The sequence below is a fragment of the Lethenteron reissneri genome, chromosome 7 (genome assembly GCF_015708825.2).
Source record: "Lethenteron reissneri isolate LAM-NWPU_2019-01 chromosome 7, ASM1570882v1, whole genome shotgun sequence".
Lineage (NCBI taxonomy): Eukaryota > Metazoa > Chordata > Hyperoartia > Petromyzontiformes > Petromyzontidae > Lethenteron > Lethenteron reissneri.
This window is the reverse complement of record NC_083785.1, coordinates 12,803,509-12,827,396: the sequence shown is the minus strand read 5'-3', so window position 1 is coordinate 12,827,396 and position 23,888 is coordinate 12,803,509. Positions and strand designations below refer to the sequence as shown.

The following is a 23,888-nucleotide window of genomic DNA, read 5'->3' as shown; positions in this document are numbered from 1 at the left end:
GCTGGCAATATACATGGATTATAAGCTGTCTGCTAATGCACATTTGTACGTTTGCTTTTCATTATCAAGATCAGTTTTCTAAAATAGCTCTCCAACTTGGTGAGATGTTAACTACCTTGTTTAGTATACATGAGATCGCGGGTTCAATCCCGACCCTGACTGTGACGCCTGTATATTTGGAGTTTGCGTGTTCTCCCCGTGGTCACGTGGATTTTTTTCTCCGGGTCCGCCGGTTTTCCCTTCACATTTAGAATCAACATCACGCGTTTAGAGTATTTGGCTAATACAAATTTTCATGTGATAAGCCACTTCGTTGAGCTATTATTTGTGGCCAGGTCGCTTCTGATAAAGAGTTATGTAGCTGAATTGGCTTTACCTGGTAAAATAAAATAAAAAGTTGAATAGTTTAGATGCATTTATTTGATGATTTGGATCATGGTATAGCCCTAGGAAAACATACTCTGATGGGTTTCCAGTTTTGTCCCTCCAACAACAAAAATCTATCTCTTCATTTGGGCAGCGTACACATCACACACACATGTTCCACATGAACCATAATCTTTATTTTTTTTTATGTGTAATTAACATGTGTGTCACACACCGTCTTCCACCAATTAATACCTTTTTGCACGTGAATAATTACGAATCATAACATTGGTTGCGAAAGCCCAAATGTCACGATCGTCATAATTACGCAAGAGTGCGTACGCAGAGCACAATACAAATCGAGCTACAACGCGAACACAAATAACAAATAAGTTCCATTTAACAAATATGCAGGCTACACCTCGCCTCATGCACCACAAGAAGGCCATACTCGTGGCACACAATCGGTGAATACAGCACACCCTAGCACTGTTTGCACGAGCAACGTCACCTTCCTCCTGGAGTTTCTCTTGCTCTCCTCTGTTTTAACACCATGCTCTGTTAGTTTAACACGTAGGCTTTCGCGACCAATGTTATTCATAATCAACGTTTTTGGGTTTAGATCGCGTTATTTATAAATGTGTCGTAACCCTCCACCACCCGACACGGCCAATCAGTAAAAAAGTGTCACGTTGACAAAAGACAAATAGTTCACTGCTTTAGCCCACCGGTGTGTTGAAACCACAACAATTTACAATTTGAGTACGACGTTTCGCTGGTAATTGCATCCACCATCATCGGGCAATTCGCCAGAATGGTGAGGCTCTGCTGTGTCTCCCGTTCTTATATAGAGCAGCAGCAGGGTGACGTTGATTATGAACACCATGCTCTGTACTCGCTTTCCATTGTGTGCCTCCTCGCCATAAATACATCTGCAATGGTGCCACTTTCACACCTTCATCTTCATCTTCATGCATCCGCCATCCATCCTCAGCATTATCTTGTCCGCAAAGTTAAATGTTTGCTCTTCCATATTCCTCATACACAATCACGATTCTCTGCAGTTTTTAACCGATTTTTATCTCCGCTTTGGAGATGTCGCCCCCTTAAGCCAGATTGGCACCTGTCACGCGCCACGGACTCCTCTTGACTTCATCCATGCTTTTGTTTTTCTCCTGATCGCCTTATCCATTTCACCATCTGCCTGTATAACTGATCCTAGTTCAAACATATTTGCATTCTGCAGCTGATTACAATCACATGTAAACACTTCACGTTCCGCGAGACGGAACCTTGTCACCGTGTATTTTGTCCACATTCCATTTACTTTCGAGCCATTTCCCTTCAGGTTATCAGTCCACTCTTCCCAGTTCGTTGTGCACATGACTCGTGCTGTCTCGCATCGAACCACATTGCCTGCTAATCGTAAAGACCATGGGGCCTACCTTTGCATTTCTGCTGCTAGCATGTCCAAGACTAAAGGCAAAAATAAAATGACTCGGTCCTAACGCTCGATGGGCACCCACATTTATTGTTCTTGTCCATCAAAATTAATTAATTCCTGATGAATCAACCTGTCAGATGTTTCATCAAACTAAATTGGTGCTTGCCGTTTACCAGGCTGCTTAGATACAGCCCTTAACCCACTCAGTGACATCCCTGAGATACTTGAGTTTCACCAGCGCGTTGAAAACTGGCTCTCAGCCTGTGCACAGTTCTGATCTTTGTCTATTACAAAATGTTTTTTATGGCCCTGAAAAGATCCATGCAAGTGATGAACCCACTAGTGTCAGTTTTATACATGTACATAAACTGTGAGTATAATTGTGTATCTTCTTGGTTCTTTCGGTAAAGTCACGTATGTTTTATTTTTAATTTTATTTTTATTATTTTATTACTTCCCTTCTACGTGACTTTACCGAAAGAACCAAGAAGATGAATCCCTGCAGTCACGAAAGCTTTAAATCGAAATATAATTGTGTAGTGACATAGCGCTGACTGTTGTACAGCAGCTGCAACTGGGCACTTAGCGCACATGCCGTTGAGCATATACACGGTATGTGTGCCGGCAGGACGGAGGAACTGGGGCAAGGGTCACGGTAGACCTCGTGTGGAAGCCCCTGGAACCCTCTGGTGGGTTCGAGAAGGGAGGCGCGGCTAGGGTGGAGCCAAGCCGCGCCGAGAGGAATAAAAGCAGCGGAGAGCGGGGAGCTCCGGGCTGCCGGTTCTGGGAGTGGACTCGTCTTGTTGTCGCTGTCGCCTTCGCCACCTTTGTCGCTTACCGCCTTCGCCCGGACAGTAGTTGGCTGTCTCGGTCGACGCCGTCGGTGCAACGCGTGCAGGGTCGTGTCTGGGCCGGTTCGTGCGGCAGCGTGGTCGTGAGAGAGAGAGGGAGGACCAGAGTTGGTGGCGTGAACAACAACAATAAACGGGGAGGATGGTGCCTCCTGCGACCACCTCGTCTCCGACTGAGTGTGTGTGCGACGCACGCCACCCACACACACACACGCCTCGAGCAGAAGAAGATACCTACAACACCACAATTGTATATGTACATGTTTGTGTGTATATAATACGATATTTTTAAACAGTGCTATACACAATATCTGATTACACTGTGTGGCTGCATGGCTATACAGTATAGATAAAGGAAATAAACGGATGTAGAAATGCATTGGTATATCAGTCCCTCCAGAAAAACGCGATTATGCGTACGCAAGTTTCCACGCAAAATCAGCCAAAGTCCGCATATTTATGCGGGGGGCGCGTTTTTTCAAATACGCCGCACTTTCGCCGCATAAATTGCAGATTTCCGCGCGCAAAATATGCGGGCTTGCATGATTTCATAATCCCCGCATTTTCGTTGCAAAAAGTCACATATATCTTAGCAGAAAGTTGAAAAATGTTGCGTTTACTTCACACAAGCGCAGCCATTTCCCCTGTTGCCATGGGAACGTTATGAAGTGTTAGAGGCTACGTAGTTAGTTTTATTCAGGAGTTTATGCAACTTTACAGTTGTAAGATTGCACTTTTTTGTTAGTAGTATGTAAATTTACATTACTGTAAGACTGTACTGTTACTGTATTGCTTACGTTACTGTGCACTGAAAACACTTATTTTAACAGAAGATGTCTGTTTTGTATAGCTACCTCTGTAAAACAGGAAGCACACATTTTATTTTTTAATATTTTATTTATTCATTTTTACAGAAGTTGTAGCATATTCATTTTGTAAAGCTACAGAACTTGTTCGACTCAATGTTTTGTAAGTTTGAGCCATCTGTTTGTTAAGGTCTGAAATAAAACAAGATGAGAACTTAAATATTCCCAGCACTTTCTGTGATGTAGTATGCTTGCTTATCATAGGAAGTAATAAGAAATGACTCTTTACATTAAAGTAGTAGCCTCTTTTTCATCAAACCGCAGTTTTTGCAAGTTCCCGCAATTTTTGCAAGTTCCCGCAATTTAATCGCATAAAATTGCATAAATATCCCGCATATTCCATCGCATTTTTTAAGAAAACGTGCCGCATAATCAACGATTTTTGCCCGCAACAATCACCAAAAAACTCCGCGTTTTTCTGGAGGGACTGGCATATGAAAACGGTGACATGGCCGAGTTGTCGTGCTTGTTGCAGAGGTTCTCATTTCGAATCCGTCAGGCTGTCCTGGTTATTACTGCGAGTGTATTAAGCGGTTACAATCCATCAGGCTGTCCTGGTTATACCTGAAAATTACTCAATTTGAATTGCACATAGCAATATCACTCTCTACATGCAGGTTATATCTGTCTTTGAAACACAGCTCATTTGTGATAGCCCTGCCCAATTAGAATAGCACAAATACCAAATGTACTAAATAATCATTACGGTGAGAAAGTTCTCCATATATATATACATAAGGATATCACCATATGCGGTACAGTTACTACAGGACAGGGATGTGCGGTCACGGGAGGCAGAGCCTCACCTGTCATACTCCAATGAAAATAGCTGTTACGAAAAGTAAAAAAAAAAGAATAATCTAATAAAATAATTATTAAGATTTTTCCACTGATCTGTTATAAATGTCATTTCTGTACGATTCCAATCATTTTTATAGTTAAAATCGCCAAATTTACGGAGTACCGCTGCAAATACAGGAAGAGACGAGAGGTGAGGCAGCGACGAGCTCAGCCTCCCCTCTTATTGCGCAACCCCTCAGTAACTGGATGGAGTGCGGGCAATAAGCGCGTGCCTGTTACTATCTCAGTAAGTCACCAATGTAATGTTTGTAGACCCCTTCATTTCATGTCCTCGCCTTCCATACTCCAGGTAACTTATTTCACGTATGTGTATAAAGCTATTTAGGCTCGCTGGTCTCGTCATGAAACTGCGAATGAAAACGCGCCAGGGGAAGCAGCTATCACATCTGCCTCACTGAGGGGGACGTGTCTAACACGCCCCCCTCAGTGAGGACACGCCCCTCTCAGTGTGTGAATCTGGCTCTGACATGAGCCAGTGCTTCCCCAGCCATTGACCTCACCGCACGTCACTGCTACAGGGTTATTCTGTATAGGTATGCTCATTATGACGTGTGTAATCAATGGTATTCCCGCAAGCAGACATATGCAAATAAAATGGGCAGTGAGAGGAAATGAAGAATGTATATGATGATTCATGTAAACTGAAGGTGAATTTAATATTTAATAACAGCGGGACTTTAAATTATGGCCAGTAATAAAAATATTGCTCCACACAAGAGAAGGAAAGTACTCCCTTCACGTTTGCATATGCGGTGTACACATATCTAATAGTATTTAAAAACACGTATTCATACCACAACACTTATTGTAGTACATAAAAAAACACACTTCTGGTATGCATTTTTAAGTATAAATTTATTAACGTACTCTATTTACATATTGGATGTTAACATATTCAACCGTTATTTGTAGCAGGACCTAAAACACAGAAATATATACTTTCCAGTTGTCACTGAGATATATTTTGACTTCACACAACGCTGTGCAGCCTTCAGCACACAGCTAGAATCGTGGACAAAATCCATTGTTCTCATTCCACTTCCTCTAGCCTAATCCCCACAACCAACTTCTAACTCCCCTCGATTTCAAATTTCTTTTCATCCCAGTCTCACTCCAACTTTGGAAGATCTGTAATGAACAGAGCAGAATACAGACAATGTTAAAACCCAGTTAAAATAACAAAAAAACACTCAATAGTGTGCTCTTTGTTTTCACCTTGAAAGGGTCACAATTATTTCCATGCTTGGAATGCTATTTAGACACCTTGTCGCTCTACCGTACTAGCCATTAGCTCATTTGGAAAAAAAAACAATGTAATTGTTACTGAGAACATATGACACGATTAAACGACACACTTAAACGACATACCATTAAACACTGTGTTGTGGTTACAGGGAAAATGGGGTCACGTTCGGGCAGTCCTCACGGCGTCACCAGAGGTCCAGATTTTCCAGTTTTACCAATTATCAGATATGTGCATTGTACAAACACTTCGTCTGTATTTGAAAAACTAATTTTGATAAACATGAAAATGTGGCCTAAAGGAGGTAGGGAAACTATGTGTTAGTTAAAAAAGTTTTCTTAAATTGCCTCTTATCAACGCTTACTCGCATGTCCACCACATAGTGATCAAGCTACAAATATTTTCGTCAGCTGATAAATGACAGATGTGAAAAACCACCAACATTTTATATGAAGAAAAAACACGTGTGCATCTCGCTACGCTTGAGAACCCGTTTTAATAACGGGTGGCAAAACACTGGACTGAAACCCAGGATCTTCACGGCAGCAGTTGAGCCACGTGGTCTGAGCCCTCTCGGTCCACACAGGCCACCCATGATAAAATCACTTTCAAGTTCCATTGCCCTTCGGCTCGAATTGTAATGCGAGTAAGCTGGCAAATATTTCAGGGCGTGGACCCAACCGTTATAAACGCAACAACTGAACCAGCAACTCTTTGAAAGGCGTGCGTAGACAAGACCCCAGGTCGGCGGCAGTCTATTTTTACCGGAATGCGGTTGTCGTGCACTGTATTTTGTCGAAATGGCGCACCAGAGCCTAAGGAGTTACACTTAACAACTCACTGACGCACATTCTTGCTCAATCCGGCAAGCTCATGTCAGTGGGGGCCCCGCACACAGCAGGCAAGGGAAGGGGGAGGGAGTCACGAGGTGGGTCTACACGTGAATGGTGAGATCACAAGCGTCTGTGTCAACACAATGGAATATGAGTTAGCCAAAGTAGTAGCCAGCCTTCTGGCTAAGGCCAGGAAAGGGTGTGGTTAATGAGGTCATGTGGATTTCTTCGAAAAATATCAGACTTTCATACCTTCATAATTCCTGCGTGACGTGGGATGCTTTGCATGTGCAATTTGTAGTATATTGTCGTTTGACTGCTGGATTCAAGCATCTCCGCGCCGTGCAGATCGTGGGAAATATTTGCTCATACTTCACCATGGTAGTCAGTGCAGGTTGATGCGGGTTGATTAATGTGGGGAGTATAGACGTGTACGCATAGAAGGACCGTACAACAATGGATGTTCCTGAACAGTCTACGACATAGCCCCGGTTATCACCTATCCTAGCACCATCCAGGCTCAACCCTGCATAGCTGCCGAGGTCTGATGTGATCAGGTGATAGCTTTGGCGATAGCTTTATAGTGTAGCAATACACAACAGTATAAACCACACAACAACAATTATTCTTTAAACGGGCTGGTCATAGAGCTATGTGGAGTAGGGTGCAATGTCACAGCAGCCAGGCAATTTAAATGCTCTCAATATGGGCCCTGTTACCAAGAGGTCATTGCCATCTCTCGCCAATGTACACTCTGTGACATCGAATTATTGTTAGCACAAACTCTAATGCATTTTGCCACTGAAGATGAAGCACTACTCAACCACCTGTTTTCCAGGGGAATCTGACCAGTTCTTACACCCCGACTGGAGTTGGTGTTAAGAGACAGGCGTGTCCACATCTTACACCACCAGAGGAAATCTGCCAATAGAATTACAGGAATGTGCCCTGGGTTATACTGCGGGTTTGTAAAAAAGAAAAGGCAAAGGTGCAGCCCTGCAATTGCTTGCTTGCGCCACGCCTGGTAGAAGGGAACTCCAGGGAGCTCCTCCAGTTGGGTAATTGGTCTGCTCTTCCACACTGGCCAGACACATTGGAAGTGGTAGGGGCATGCATACTTTATCACCCCATCGCATGCGACCTGCCGATCAACTGATTGTGGTGTCCCCATTTATTGTGAAAATTCGGTCACAGTTCCTATGATCACTGTTTCATTGCTTTCATGGCTTTATTTTGGTGATTTCGAAAAGTGTATTGGTTTAGCCATGTTTGTTTGTTGTAATACGGAGTAAGACTGATGGCCTTAATCTAAGTTGTCTTGTGGTTGTTGTTGTTGTTGTTTGACTTGCATCCCACTGGGATGTTTGTACACAGCGTTGGTGTAACGGTGTCTTTTCTGCAATATTTTGCCATCTTTTCTTGGATTTTGTGTTTGCACTTAGTCACATATTCACTTTAAGATGCTTTCTTGTTCATGTTTTTGTTTTTTGTTTGTTGCGGTTGCACCCGATTCAAGAGCCGAATGGCTCACAGGGCTATACCTAATAAATGAACTTGAACTGCTAGGTGAACAGGGACAAAAGGAATGCATAAACTTGCGCCATTGTTTCAACTGCCGCGCCAGAAGAACGAGAGCCGGTGACATTTGAATTGCAAGTCCAGATCGCTATCCACAAACAACCACGGCAGTACCCTGCTGCTGACTGGAGAGATGCCTACATATAATGTACAGCACTCGTACACGACAGTATATGGTACTATGTTGTTACATAATGTAAGCTTTGAATCTGTGTTTACACATAATTTTCAAGGGTGTGATGGACACTAGACTTTGCTCTAAGTGGGGTACATCCATTGTGAAGCTTACATTTTTAAATAGCTGTCAATTCCCTGGGCGGAGATCAGTGGTGCAGTGGTTAGAAATGTTTTCACATGCAGTTATTTTTGTCAAGCCACTGCTGACGAGGACAACCTCCCAGTGTGCAGGTCCATGGGGGAACATAGAAAATATGGTACAACAGTGGATTTTGGTGAACTTCCCTCTGCTGCCCACCATGTAGCCCTGCTGCCCCACATGATACGATTTTTATTTATGGTTGTCACCGACCAAAGCACTGTCCAGGCCCAGGTCTGTTATCTTCTGAGATCTGACAAGACCAGGCATATTCTGTGTAATTCGTGAAAAGTAATTCACACCATGCACTAAAAAACATACCAGGGAACTCATCTGAAGCCTGTGTCGATAATACATCTTCATCATCATCCTGAAAAATATTAATAATTGTATTAAATTTAGATTTAAAGCTTTCGTGACTGCAGGGATTCATATTCTTGGTTCTTTCGGTAAAGTCACGTAGAATGGAAATAATAAAATAATAAAAATATAAAACAAGAACAATTATCACGACGTTTCGACTGCAACACAAGCAATCATCATCAGCGAAACGTCGTGATAATTTGTATTGTTTAATATTTTTAGTATTTTATTATTTCCCTTTTACGTGACTTTACCGAAAGAACCAAGAATAATTGTATTAAACTTCATTATTCTATGCACAGTATCCTGACATTGAAATAATACATTATACATGATTTCTAAGATCACAGATGCAAGTTAAATCAGAAACATTATCATTCAATTTGCCAGAATGCAGTTCAACCTCAATGCAAACTGGTGAGTGTTAACAGTTGTCCAATCAAAGGTTACATGGTACGTCAGAGGAATTAAAATGAGTCAAACTGGAATTTTTCCTGAGTTGCAGGTTGGCCTGGCTGGATAAAAGAATGATGGCACTTCACAAATTCCACAATAGAATACGGTTACTCACGTCCAAATCATCCATCGTCGGAACTACCTTGTTTTTGTCCGTTATTTCTTTGAGCGTCTGTCAGTACAAAAACAGAGAAGAGTCACAAATAACATCACAAACTAATTGTACAGAGTAGCGTGAATCATCGCCAATACGGTACCGCTCTCTAGGCAACTCAGGAGGCTTTTTTAAAGACTGACCGCTAATGAAACGGAATGTCAAAACTGGTCCAGAATGCACCTCGTTTAACAAATGCTGTTGGAAACATTTGTTCAAGAGCATATTATCCCAAGCAACATTAAAGACAATCGGGAAAATAATTCTAGCTAAGACTAGCATGTAATGATCAACTATCGTGTGTGCGCTTTGAGAGGCCACGAAAACTAAAGCTACATGTCCTGGTTTGGCCTGGACAGTCCTTCTGTTTTCAGAAAGGTTGTCTCGTTTTTCCAAAGTATTTGAAAGATGTGTGAATTTTTCCGAGTTTCAATGTTTGAGCCTTGCACTCAACCCGTGAAAGGGTGGAGCTACCTGAGCAGTGGGTGGGATTGCAGAGGTGGTGCCTATGACCAGTAGGCTGAGCTGACATCAGAGAGTGAGGACACTCTGTCTGGGCAGAGCTCGTGGTTCAGTGGGGGTGGCTATTTAAGAGTGGGCAGGGCTGATGGTGGGAGGGGCTGCTCAGAAAATGTTGGTAGATTTAATATGAACTGAAAATCTATTTCATGTTTGAGTTGTTATAGCAGATACAGAGAACGATGCTCCATTTCCTACATTGTGATGTTGAACTTACAAACATAGCTGACACTTTACTAAAAATGTTTAATAGTGTGCCCCACCGTAATGAAGATTATATGATTCTACAGTTAACTCTTGATTACCCACCGTCATTGGATGGGGAGGGGCAGCCCGAATAAAGCAAAAACAGAGATAGTGCGAAAAAAAATGCAAATTAGGGTTACAAAGACATTCGTTGTATACCAACATAGAATGGGGGTGAAAATTATCATGTGTCATCTGTTTTATTTGTTTCTTAAAGCAATCGACACAAGGGCACTCATCTGAGTAGAGTGAAAAGCAGCAAACAATGAAACCAGAGTGCACGTAAAACGTATATATATACAAATCACAAAGACGGTTATTCAGCAAGCTGGATAATCACCCACAGATAATCTAGATTCAATTGTATATTTTTAGATGGTCTCCATTATGTAGAGACGAAACCTCCGTCTTCCCCTACGGTCCCCAGTAAACCCTGGCTTATCTTTACTGGACATCTGTGAAAAAGAGCCTCTTAGCTCATCGGTTTCCCTCCAGGATAAATAAAGATTCTGATTCTGATCTCCATGCTCTCCGGCCTGCTCCTTCACCTTCTGGAAGTCGACGTAGCGCGCCATCCCCTCGTCATTCTCTTCCCGCCAGTCCCGCCAGTTGTCGAAGTCGGTGCTCAGCCAGGTGGGCTAAATTCAAAGATCCACACAAATGATGTCGAAGCAGAAGCGAGATAGAATATATGGTGATTGGAGTTGATCGGGTCTCTATTTAAGACCGAAACAGGAGGATTTATCCACAATTATGGCTGTCGCCTGATGTGGCTGGTTGTAAGTTGTAATTACCGGCGAAACGTCGTACTTAAATTGGAAATGGTGTGGATTTACTCTCCAACACACCAATGTGTTGAACTAATAACTAATTGGCATGTTTTGTTTACGTGACAAAATGTACTAGTTGGCTGTGTTGGGTGGTGGCGGGTTTGACTATGAGTTTTATATTTCCCCGATCTTACCCAACCGCCCCCCCCCCCCCTCTGTTATGGATGGTGATTGGGGTTCGGCAAGTGGTTATAGTGAGTGGTATAATGCTAAGTGGCTAAAATACTTCATTATCATCAAAATCAGGATATAAATTATAAAGGAATATTGTTTTAAGCCAACCATCCCCCTGGGGTCCGGGGGATGGAAATTTTCTGGAGTTCAGCTCCAGACAGCTCCAACTGAAATTAAGCCCTAATCGTCATCATCATATACGAAAGGTGTTTTCTTTACTTTTGTCTTTCTCCCAAGTGTATTCAAAGTATGTGACTGTCATCATGCCAAGAGACTACGTTACCATTAAGAACTCACACTGAAGCAGTACATCGGCCCGTGTGTAAAAGAATGGCCCGTAAAAGGAATTATAACACTACTTCTGAGATCTCTGTCCATGAACGTTTTCATCCACACACGAGGTGCTCACTTTTCCACGTGTCTGCATCACAGAAATGTTTGTTTTATGATGGTCAAACCAATATATTATTTTTAGTTCAGAAAGTTGAAATGTTGCCAATGAAGTCAAACACTGCATTTTAGGTTATATTTTTATTTCTGTGTGGTCATTTGTGAACATGCTTACACTATCAGTACACCACACCTGATAACTCATGTTAATCACAGGTGGCTGCCTAAGTTAAATCCTAGGGTTCTCAGAGGTTCCAGCTGAGTTGCCTGACTTCTGAGCCTCCCGGACACCAGCGATTCATTCTAATTAATTCCACCCCTAGATCAATGCTTCTCTACGATGAGGCGGTAATCACCGAGACAGCATGCCACCATCATCATCATCAGCAGCAGCCTTGATCAATCCACTGCTGGATGGAGGCCTCCACAAAAATCGCTAACATCCTTCACAGGCCTGCTATAGTACAATCCACTCAGCATTTGTACACGAGTCCATTTCACCGTTCGCATCTCCAAGGTGGAGGTCCTCTTGGGCACGCTGCCTCCTTCGGCCGCCACGCAGTTGTTGATCTCACCCTCCCTACCACCGTCGCCTCCAGCGATGCGGCTGCCCAAGGCCAATTTAATTTTCTTAACAATCATAATTGAGTCCAACCTTCCCCCTTCTAAGAACCCAGGAGCATCGAGTTCCGACTTTGGTCTGCAGAATTTCTGTACCCCCCCCCCTCCCCTCCATTATTACAGTTCGTGCATTTTACTGGGCTCTTGTCAAATAAAAAAACCTATCAAAATTACGTCTCGAACGCGACTATATATGTAATTTCAAAGGGCCAATATATAGGTTTTGTATTGAAATGTACCTTTTCTTTGTCCTTGGTGAGACGTAACCAATCAATGGCCCCTTTGGCCTTCCTCAGCGTGCAGTGAATGTGGCGATCAAAGACCTTGAAACGACAGTCCTGCGTGGAAAAGAGGGGGTGGTGATAGAGGATCGGGAATGTTTTCTGTTCGTCAAAAAATATCCTCGGACATGCATGAGTATTCACGCGCATATGCATTTGCACAAGAGCCAGTAATGTGTGTACCTGTGCACACGTGCATTTGTTACCGTATTCGTGAGCAAATGCGTGTCTCACCAAGTGTATGAGCTTCTCATAAAGCTCGATCTCATTGTAGTAGCGGATGTTGTCATCACCAGCCACGCAGCTGATAAAAAAATGATAGCAGTGGAGTCATTTAATTAATTCATACATACACCCATTCAAGTGGAAAATTAATTAAAATAACACCACCCCTCTTATCATCATCATCCTCAATTTATATTTATAAAGCATTCATAATTAGTGTTCTCTAAGCACACTTGCAAATGCAACTGTATTTGGTGATACGATTCAACTAAATCTAGAATGATATGTAAAATGATGTTAATATACCTTCGTGTTAACCGTTAAGGTGACGCATGAACAGCCAAAGGCAAAATGTAATACCTGATGGGGCCTAGTTACATAATTAGAACAAATTGTGAAAAAACAAGGTAAACTGTAAACTCTGAAAGTGGCAAGGGGCAAACACTTGTTAGCATCCATTCAGCAGTGGATTAAAAATGGCTTCTGATGGTCATGGTGGTGATAACGTTGGTGCCAGAGTTAGTTCTGTGTGGTGGCTCGTACCTGAATGTGATCTTGTAATCCTGGAATTCCACGTTCACATCGCGGCTCTCTCCCACGTTGAAGTCGACCATAACAAACTCTTTACGGTCATACCACGTTGCCAGTGCCGGTCTGATAATAAAAAACAGCCGTTATCGTGTATGTGAAGTGTTGTTGAAGACGCGTGGACAACGGGGTAAGGCACACGTATTTATTTACACAAAGGGCTTACAGTTCTAGAGGGATGTATCGGCCCCCTCACCCGTACAACTGGGAATTCACCCCTAGCTAGCCTTCCTAGCTGAGTCCTCCGCTAACGGGCTAGGGGAGGCTGTCTGGCCCGACACTGGTTAGTCGGGCTACGGTACCCGGAATCCCAGAGGTCTGACTCTGGTTCCGGGACCACGCCACTGGCTCCAGCCTGCACTGCCCTTACAAGGGCGGCGTCCCAGGGGGAGTCCAGGGCCTATCTGGCTGGTCTTCTCTCTTCTCTTAACTACTCTAAGACTGAGCCCCGAGCTCTCTGGCTCAACCCTTTTTATACCCCGTTAGAGGATCGAAACCCCCCTCACGCCGTCCAGTACGGACGTCGTTGCGGGCACCACCCCGTGTGCTCACGGAGACCCCGCCCACTGTGTCTGTTTTCCGTTAGCCCCTATGTAAACAGCCCTACACAAACAGACCCTCTGTAACAGCCCTACATCACCCCCCCCTGTACAGCTCGCAGCCGTCCCGGCTGCAACAACTTTCAATAAAGGTTATTTAACCCCTGGATCCCCGCGTGTGCCTTAAAAAACGTTTTTAACGCTAACTTGAAGGAACCAACAGTAACAACAACAACAACGACAATGACAACAACAAAACCCTCAACCCTGAAAGGGAACAATCCGACGCACCCCCCCTGAATAAATACGGATACCGTAAGAACAAGCTATATACAATTTGTAGCGAAGCCACAATGCACACAACAGCAGGTGAGCCCAACGTACGTGAATGCAATGGGCAGGGAACACCCCCCCCCCACACAACACACAATGAACACAACATATATACAAATCTTGCGGTTCCTCAACAGTCTGCGCATTTTTGCGCGTGTCCTTGCGGTTTCACAACAGTCTGCGCATTTTTGCGCGTGTCCTTGCGGCGGGCCCCTCACACGGGGAAACCCCGGGTGGCGGACCGTCCGGGAGCGGGGCCTCCTCTGATGCCTCGTGACTGTTGGTATCCCCAGAAGGGGTGGTCGGGCGTGAGCCCGTCAGTCTCGATGCACCTGGAGGTGGCACGGCCGGCAAGGCATTAGGTGAGCGCGGTGGGGACGGACCTAGTGAGTCGGTCGACCCCCCACACGTCTGGCCACGCATGTGTGAAGTGGGTTTGTGTGCCGCGACGAAAGGTTTCAACCGAGAGGGGTGCACGAACCATCGCCGCTTCCCCCAACGAATGCGCACGCACTGTGGTCGCAGGACCTCGACCACTTCCACAGGCCCCCGCCACGGCCGCGCCAGCTTTGGGGAGGTAGCCAGGGGTACTTGGGGACAGTGCAACCATGCCCTGTCCCCTGGTTTCCACTGTATGACATGCGCCCGACCCAACCTGAGGCGCTCGTTCGCCTTTTGACGGAGGTCCGAGTTTAACCTCGCAGCATCCCGCGCCTCTGTTAATTTAGCCAAATTAAATTTGACGTGGTCAGCCAATTTTGTTTTTCCTTGCTGGTCGGGGATCTGCAGCTGGGCGCGAACAGGCGGGTCGGGTTCGCGACCGTACATAAGGTAAAAGGGGGAAAACCCCGTAGCTGCATGGGGTGCCATCCGATATGCCGCCAAGACCCCCTGAATATGCAGGTCCCAATCAGTCTGGGAATCTGAGACCTGCTGTGCCATCATTGACGAAATGGTGCGATGCAGGCGCTCGACCATTCCGTCAGTCTGTGGGTGATACGGGGAGGTCCGAATTTTCTTTGTGCCTAAGAGGCCACACACTTGTTTAAGTAATTTGCTGGAAAAATTTTTACCCTGGTCGGTCAGCAGCCGTTCCGGGGCACCTTTGTCCAGGACGTATCCCTGAACAAAGGCGTCCACGATGGCTGCTGCCGACTGGTTGGCAAGGGGCCAGGCCATGGGCCAGCGCGTAAAATACTCGACACCTGTCAGCAAATACTTATTGCCCCTGGGGGTGGCGGGAAATGGGCCCAAGATGTCCAGTGCGACCAGCTCATTTATTCTGGACACCTTGATTGATTGTAAAGGCGGGTTAGACTCCCGCGCCGGCGGTTTCCGCTGCGCACACCGCGGGCATGAACTCAGAAGATCCCCCACATCCTTTGTCATACCAGGCCAAAAAAAATCTAGCTGTATTAGTGCAAGGGTCTTTAGAGTCCCCAGATGTAACAGGCGCTCATGCGCGGCCCACACCACTTTGCCTCGCAACTCCGAAGGGACGACCAGCCGATGTCGCTGTGATTTTGCGTCCCAGTGCATGAGCAGACCCTGTACCATTTCCCATGCACCCGAATCACCTTTCACCCGGCCAGCACCCCCGACGCGACGACGCCACCCGAGGAGGGAGGTGTCCTCCATTTGGAGGCGCCCCCACTCAGTGACGGGCAACCCCAACAGGGAATCCCTTCCCTGTTGTTCGATAGAATTATCAGCCAGTGGCTCGTCATCGTCGGTGGCTGCCAGGATCGGGACCGATGCGTCCCCTGAAGGTCTGCAACGTCCCGACCCCAGGAGGCATGCACATTCCGAGGCGGTTGGCATGCGTGACAGAGCGTCCGCGTTGGTATGGCGAACGCCCTTACGGTAAGTGGTCTCAAAATCAAAATCCTGGAGAACCTCCAACCATCGAGACAACTGTCCCGATGGTTGTTGAACCCGCAGGGCATACTGTAGTGCCGCATGATCTGTGCGGACGGTGAAATGCCGACCGTACAGATATGGGCGGTACTGTTGGATGAAAAAAACAATTGCCAACAGTTCTCTACGGGTAACACAATATCTCTGCTCCGCAGGAGACAACACCCGACTACCGTATGCGACCACCCGTTCAACGCCATCAACCACCTGGGAAAGCACACCCCCAATACCCGTGTTGCTCGCATCGGTGTCGAGCAAAAAGGGTTTCGAAAAATCAGGGTAGATCAAGGGAGGGGCTTTCACCAGGGCGTCCCGAAGGGAGCGGAACGCAGCCTCCTCCTCTTGACCCCAGTGGAAACGAACCCCTTTAGATGTTAGAGCGTGCAGGGGTTTTGCAATTGTTGCAAAATCAGCAACAAACCGTCGATAATACGACGCGAACCCAATAAAACTCCTGACCTCTCCCACTGTGGTGGGAGTCGGCCAGGAGCTGACACACTGCGTTTTGGCGGGATCGGTAGCAATACCCGAGCGTCCCACGATGTGCCCCAAATAACGCACCGAATCACGCAACAAATGGCATTTTTGGGGCTTAAATTTCAAATTAGCAGCCCGCATCTTTAGGAAAACTGCCCGCAACCTCTGGAGATGCTCATCAAAAGTTTTACTAAAGACGATAACGTCATCCAAATAAATGAGGCACGACTCCCATTGCAGTCCAGCCAAAACCAATTCCATCAAACGCTGGAAAGTTGCCGGCGCTGAGTGCAAGCCCATCGGCAACCTGTTGAATTGAAACAAGCCGTGCGGTGTACGAAAAGCAGTTTTAGGCTTAGACTCATCATCCAGAGGAAGCTGCCAGAATCCCGAAAGTAAATCGAGTGTGGAAAAGAATCGCGCTCCCGCCAAAGCGTCAAGCGATTCATCCATCCGAGGGAGCGGGTATGCGTCGGCAACCGAAATTTTATTAAGACGCCGGAAGTCAACGCAAAACCGCAACGAACCGTCCTGCTTTTTAACCAGGACGATCGGCGCTCCCCAAGGGCTGGTGGAAGGAGAAATGATGTCCGCGGCTAACATGTCATCAACAGCCGATTTGACATGTTCCTTTTCGGCGGGACTCAACCGAAACGGATTTTGGCGAATTGGCGCGCTGTCACCCGTGTCAATATGGTGACGCAGCAAGTGAGTGCAACCCAAATCATATTTATCTCGACTAAAAACGTCAGAAAATTCTCGCAATAGCGTTTTAAGTTGTTGACGCTCTGAATCGGACAGGTCCGTCGATCCCGCACAAAGCGCCTCGAGCCACCCTTCATCGCTGTCCGAACGCGGTCGCGACGCAGGGACAGTGTTGACGGAATTGACGGCGGGCTCCTCACACGGCACCGGCGTTGCGTGAGCAAGCACGGTCCCCTGTGGGAGCACCACCGTCCGCGAGCCCACGTTTAGGACCGCGATGAAGGGTTCACTATCCCCTCTCACTATGGTCTGGGCCGGTAGTAAATCAGGTCCACTAACCCCGGCCCTAGACGGTCCCAACAGTACTCCTTGTGCCCCGGCACCCTTAACGAGGGGCCGCCGAAGCTTCAAGGGCACCAACATTTGCGTTCCCGGAGGAACGCGTACCGTTCTCTCCACGAACGCCGGCACCGTCGCGAACGCCGTCCGAGTCGCAACTGGTGATGGCAGGAACGCCATGCGTCTGCCCGATGGAAGCTCTATGCACCCCTGGTCGATCAAAATTACAATCGGCATTTTGGCCAGGAAGTCCGTCCCCAGCAGGCACGGAACCGCCAGCGAGGACGAAACAAAAATCGGCCCAGACAATTTAATTTCCCCAATACAAATTTGGGCACGAATTTGTCCGATGATGCCAAGTGAGCCCCCGTTAGCCGCATAGAATGGTACGTTAACAGGCATCAAAGGACGGCTCTGGACAGGGAGAATATTGTAAATTAATTCCGAAATAATAGTCGCCGATGCCCCCGTATCGACCAGGATGCGCACTTCCACCCCGTCGATATATCCTACAACGGCCGACGACCCCGACGATGCGGCAACCACACGATCGGCCAGCACGGACCACTGGCCGGGTTCGATATGGGTACCCGGAGTGGTGCGTGATGGTGCGATGGTGCGTGATACCGGCCCCCCTCTCGTCGCGGTGTTTGAGTGCGTGACGGGTGTGTGTGTGGGCCAAACGTGTGGGGTGCCGCGACTCGCCGGTTTTTGACGGTGGAGCTTGGGATGAGGCTCGTCGTCCCGGTGAGGTGTCGTCCCGCGCTGACGAGGAGAGCGGCACCCCGAGGCGACGTGGCCCCGGACGCCGCAGTTATAACACCGCGGGAGCGACGTCGGAGGTGACGAGTGGTCGGAACGGCCTGACCCGTCCTGGCCCGGCCGTGCACTCGTCGCCTGTTGCCGTCGGTGGTCGACGGCGTAGAGTTCCTCCGTCGGAAGGGTGGCTGCAGCCACCGCACGCCCCGCCGATGCCCTGCTGGCTTTGCGTCGAAGCGACAGGAGGTTTGCGTGGAGGAGCCGCGCCGCCTGGAGCGATGTCATTTCCGCGTCCTCCTGTGCGACGACAGCGATGTCTAGATCGTCGGCCAGGAGGAGTATCTTCTCCGTTACCATAGCGTCGATGCCGTCGTCATCCATCCGGGGGAAGGCCGACTTGGCCATCGCCAGGAGGCTCGTTCGGTACGCTAGGGGCGACTCCTTCTCTCCCCGCTTGCGGTCGTAGAACTCCTGTCTGCATTCCGCCGACGGTCCGTAGACTCCTCCCAGCAGCTGCAGCGCCATCGGTAACGTGGAGCGCCTTTCCTTTGGTGCCGATGTTAGGGCGGCAAGCGCGTCGCCGTCCAGGAGCGCCGGCAGGGCGCTGAGAGCTTCTTCGTCCGTCCATTTAGCCATCTCCTGGTGGGCGAGGAAGCGTCTTCGAAAGCCGCTCCAGTCGCCCTCTGCGCCCACGAATTCTTTAAGCGGGGGTAGCCTTTGGTGTAGCGCAGCGGCTGCCGTGGAGTCCCGTGGACTGCTGCCTCCCCGACTCGGCTGCGTCTCGGCGCGAATGGCAGATGGCATCGCCTGTCGCAGCTTTGATGACGCGCCCTCCTCCGTCGTTGATGCAGCAGCCCCAGCGCGGCCGATGTCGGACCCCAGGTTGAGGTTGGCCACGCCCCTAGCGGTCGCTGCGTCGATGGCGGGAATTTCAAAATTTAAATCTTCAGAAATGGCGGGAAGGCGCTCCACACGCCGGTTCCTCTCGCCCCGCGGTGGACCACCAGCCCCCAGCCGTGTGATGTTCTCCAGCGTAGCGGCAGCGGCGTAGAGCAGTTCCGCCAGCCTCTCGTGAGCCAGCCTCAGGTCGTCTCCCCGCTGCTCCTCTTCATGGCGATGCTCCGGTAAGCCCGCATCCGGCCCCGGCTGCACGTCGTCTAGTAGAGCCATCTCGGGCTCGGCAATTTCGGCGGCGTCCTCCGCCCGCTGTTCCCTGGCTCGAGCTGTTTGGCGCGTGTCCATGTTCTTGGTTCTTCTGACGCCAGATGAAGTGTTGTTGAAGACGCGTGGACAACGGGGTAAGGCACACGTATTTATTTACACAAAGGGCTTACAGTTCTAGAGGGATGTATCGGCCCCCTCACCCGTACAACTGGGAATTCACCCCTAGCTAGCCTTCCTAGCTGAGTCCTCCGCTAACGGGCTAGGGGAGGCTGTCTGGCCCGACACTGGTTAGTCGGGCTACGGTACCCGGAATCCCAGAGGTCTGACTCTGGTTCCGGGACCACGCCACTGGCTCCAGCCTGCACTGCCCTTACAAGGGCGGCGTCCCAGGGGGAGTCCAGGGCCTATCTGGCTGGTCTTCTCTCTTCTCTTAACTACTCTAAGACTGAGCCCCGAGCTCTCTGGCTCAACCCTTTTTATACCCCGTTAGAGGATCGAAACCCCCCTCACGCCGTCCAGTACGGACGTCGTTGCGGGCACCACCCCGTGTGCTCACGGAGACCCCGCCCACTGTGTCTGTTTTCCGTTAGCCCCTATGTAAACAGCCCTACACAAACAGACCCTCTGTAACAGCCCTACATATGCATGAACTATGTTGAACCTATGTGGCACCGTACATAGTCAACCGTGCTAATTGGGGGTTCGGATAATCACGTGGATCATTTTCATAATACTCATATACATGTAGAGAGCTATCAAAAACATCATTCACACTCAAAGAAACGTAATAATCATCTTCACAGAGCCATCAACAGCCACACTCACCATTCCATCATTAACATCATTATCCATACTTACACTAGGCCATTATCATCATTATCCATTCTCACAGAGCCATCATCATCTTCATCCATACTCATCAAGCCATCACCATCTCCATTTGTTTTACGCACAAGCCCAAGTATCATCTGAAAGTCTTCACTGAATGCCATACTCGTATGCAGGTGTACATATAATCAGCAGGTAGCCGTGCCAGGGAATGCACAGGTAAGCCCATAAGTGAACCAAATATGCAGGTGAACCGGCAAACACACAGGTTTGGTATGCAGGTAATCTTGACTCACAGATTAACAGACAAGAGTAGAGGTAAATACACAGGTGAAATAGAACATGTATGCAAACTGTTGAAATCATGGTTCATTTAACCAAGCAAGCACACGTCTTGAATATATATGAAGAAAATTCGTAATAACGTACAGTCCTTTGTCAGTACAATACTGGATGAAGGCCTCCCCAAGCTCTGTAAATCACGGGGGCTGTTTGACCCAACCTTCACCACGCTGATCAATGGGGCTTGGTGGTGGGTTGCAGGAACCAGTTCAGAGATCACTCGTCACTGATGTTAGCCATGGAACAGGTGTTGAACTCAGGTTGCCAAGTTGACAGCACAGTGCGCTCACTCACCAAGTACATGCTTACATATCGAGGAAATGCTTTGACGGATGCACGCGGTAAGAATGCAGGCGTGCACTGCAGCACCCTGACTTGTTGCTTATCACATTCCCCGTAGGCATGCAGGAGCAGCACAGATAAATGCACGCAAGCAGTGCAAAACATTGCACCCTCATTCACAAGTAAAAAAAAATAGACCACAAAATACTTCAATTCAACCCCTTATAAACGGGGCACTGTTTATTGACATTGGATAAATCAACTAAAGATACGGTAATTGAATTACTACTAAAATGATCTGTGTCTGATCTCGTCAAATTTCAGTAGCTGCACAGGGTTGAACCTGGTTAGTGCGTGGATGGGCAACAACTACACACAAGTAAGTTGTCATGGGGCTTGCCAGGCTATGTGATGGGCATCAAAAATACCTATATAGCTCAGTGGGCCTTAACTGGCAAAATAAAAATAGTTGTGTCCTTTAAAGGGCAGCGCAGCAATTACATTATTCTGTATTTCTACACTTTCACGTCAATGCTGCCTGCTTTTATGAAACCACACTGGCCCAGGTGGTGAAGTATGGTCAAATAGCCCCCACGAACGATCCGCACGGGGGTGGGGAGTCCCCCAGCCAGCATTAGATTGACAAAGGGCTGTAATAAAGGATTCAACCATAGTTGAACAGCAGGTGCAATAAAATGATTTCCATAGGGCCTCTAACTTCTCTCTGCATGACCCACTTGCCTTGACACTCCCCACATGTCTCTCACACCCCAACACCCACCCACCATAAACAGCTTGTAAGTCACAGATGGTGCATACCATCACCACCACCATCTAAATTTAGCATCGGAGCACATGGTTGGTACAATGGAATTTGCCAGAAGTCTAAGGCTGGTTAAGTATACTCTTAAATATCAGTCCGAAATTATAAATCATGATGAAATGATGAAAAGTCTAAGAAATATCCAGAAACAAATTCAATCTAATAACTAGTTAAATCATGGATAAGTCAGTCATTCTTAATATCGTTGACACCCTTTCGTATAATCTGCTGTTGCACGAGTAATGTTCGTGGAATGCCATTTCTCAATCCATTGCTGGATGTGGCAGTTAGCAACGGCGGGGAACATAGACGTGGGTACATAGAAGTACGGTACAACAATGGATGTTGCTGGCCACCACGGAGTAAAAAAAAATAACGTGTATCCATGGTAGTCACGCATTAAGACAAACACTATCCAGGCACAAATGCCTGCTTGGGTTCCAAGATTTGACGAGATCGGGCACATTCCACGTGCTCTAATCAAGCGTTCTTGTTATGACGTCGTATTTCTTTCTGAAAATTGTATTCTCCCACTGGAGCGGAACTTCCCAGTATAGAGCGTGTATGCATTTCAGAAACACAGGATTACAAGATTAAGCAACCTCACAAAAATGTATCTTGTGCAGATGCACTCAGTCCTGCCCACAGGTCTACCCAGCAACCTCTTGAATCGCTCAAATGGGGCACGTTTGATCAATCCGGTTTGGGCCTGGATGGGGTTTGGTTGCCACCAGCACGTATACAACACGTGTAGGCTCCTGTATCTTGTTAGGAAAGGGCCATACAGCAAAACCCATGGTTGTAGTGCCATATTCTCCCAACGGATATGCCTCCTATTCTTAGGTTTTTTCGGTAAAGTCACGTAGGTAAAAATTTTAAATTAATAAAAGTAAAATATGTGTAAATGCTATGCCTCCCTTGCCTTCCCCCATCCCGAGCAGTATGGTCCACAACAACCCACGAACCGCACGACGTGAGGATAGCATCATCCAGCAGTGGACTCACCAACAGGGCTGTGGGTGTGTATAGTATGTAACGGGTACAAGCAGAGCACAGAGGCGCGCACAACGCGCGGTTTGTTACCTGCTGCCCTCCGGGTTCGACATTGCCGCTGGTGTCCGTGGGTCTTGTGCGCTTGGCTCACTCCGCCGTTTGCTAAAAGTAGATGTGAATGGGGGGGGGGGGGTCACACCAGTGGTTAGTGGCTAACGTCTTATATGGCCTCGATAGGGTGGGTGCATGGACGGGTAGGCAGGCGTATGACGGTGTTCCAGAAGCGACCAGAAAGTAGGGTCCAGGGGGGGGGGGGATAAGTTCATAAGTTCGTGGAGCATTAGTTGGTGCTCGAATCTCGGTTGAACCTAAGTTAGGAAACCTCGAGGGAATGTTGGAAATGTCTGGACGGGCATAGTGGAAGGACACACATCGGCCACTTAGAATTTGATGGGTTAACCAAGGAGACCACAGACTGAATACACGCTTCATACTTTCGGGCTCTTTACTCAAACGCAGCGTCGTATCTCTGTAAAAGTGCAACAACCTCTTTTCACGATCAACAATGGGAACGAAAAGCCTTTGTTGTTACAATCCGATACGAAGAGCACATATTTACCCAGCCCACGCAAAGAAAACACACACATCAAGGCCTTTGTGCGTCCAAATACCGTATAATAATCAATAGCATAATTTTCATAGAATCCACGTGGAAAAATATTACAAAGACATGGTGTGCGGACACACTTGCAAGACTTGGATTCTTGAGGAACTCTCTCACTGCTAAATTCAGTGTAAGGGCAAAGAGCGGTGTGCCTTTGTGTTCCCAATTGCAGCGAGGGAGTTGGTAGTAATTTTGCTGTAGGTTTTTAAGATATGCTCCCTCCAGGAAGCTGTTATTTACCCACTTGTGCTCTCCTTTTCTTCCAACAGCTTATGAATTTGAAATTATTTAAAGAAATTGCTGTAGTACACACGCTAAAATTGTGTCCTTATCAAATCATGATTGTGCCCTTATCAATAAGCTTGTGTAGGAGTACAATAATTGATTTAAAGACAAGCAAAACTCCACATATGTTGCGTTTTTGAGCCAGCTAGCCAGGATTGTGCAACCGAGAGCACAGACTTAGCCGTGCGGTGGTGGCGCACACCGCAATGCTATAATCTAGCAGTGGAGACGAG

General features: G+C 47.3%; 1 protein-coding gene across 1 annotated transcript; it reads right to left on the bottom strand.

Moving 5' to 3' along the window:
- Nucleotides 1-5,226: 5,226 nt before the first annotated feature.
- LOC133358199 (prostaglandin E synthase 3-like) lies at nt 5,227-22,935 on the bottom strand. Its single transcript, XM_061576434.1, has 8 exons — nt 22,797-22,935; nt 13,161-13,271; nt 12,627-12,696; nt 12,351-12,449; nt 10,645-10,734; nt 9,293-9,349; nt 8,680-8,728; nt 5,227-5,516 (listed from the first exon to the last, which is right to left on the bottom strand). Exons 1-8 carry the CDS (start codon nt 22,817-22,819, stop codon nt 5,497-5,499), a joined length of 519 nt encoding a protein of 172 aa, XP_061432418.1. The 5' UTR covers nt 22,820-22,935; the 3' UTR covers nt 5,227-5,496.
- Between the last annotated feature and the right edge of the window lie 953 nt (nt 22,936-23,888).

Bases quoted from the DNA above. Each gene is read 5' to 3' on its own strand.
- LOC133358199 (XM_061576434.1), bottom strand. From the start codon at position 22,819: ATGTCGAACCCGGAGGGCAGCAG. The intron at 12,697-13,160 runs GTACGAGCCACC...TTTTTTTATCAG, and splicing joins GATTACAAGATCACATTCAG to CTGCGTGGCTGGTGATGACA. The intron at 10,735-12,350 runs GTACATTTCAAT...CTTTGAATTTAG, and splicing joins TCACCAAGGACAAAGAAAAG to CCCACCTGGCTGAGCACCGA.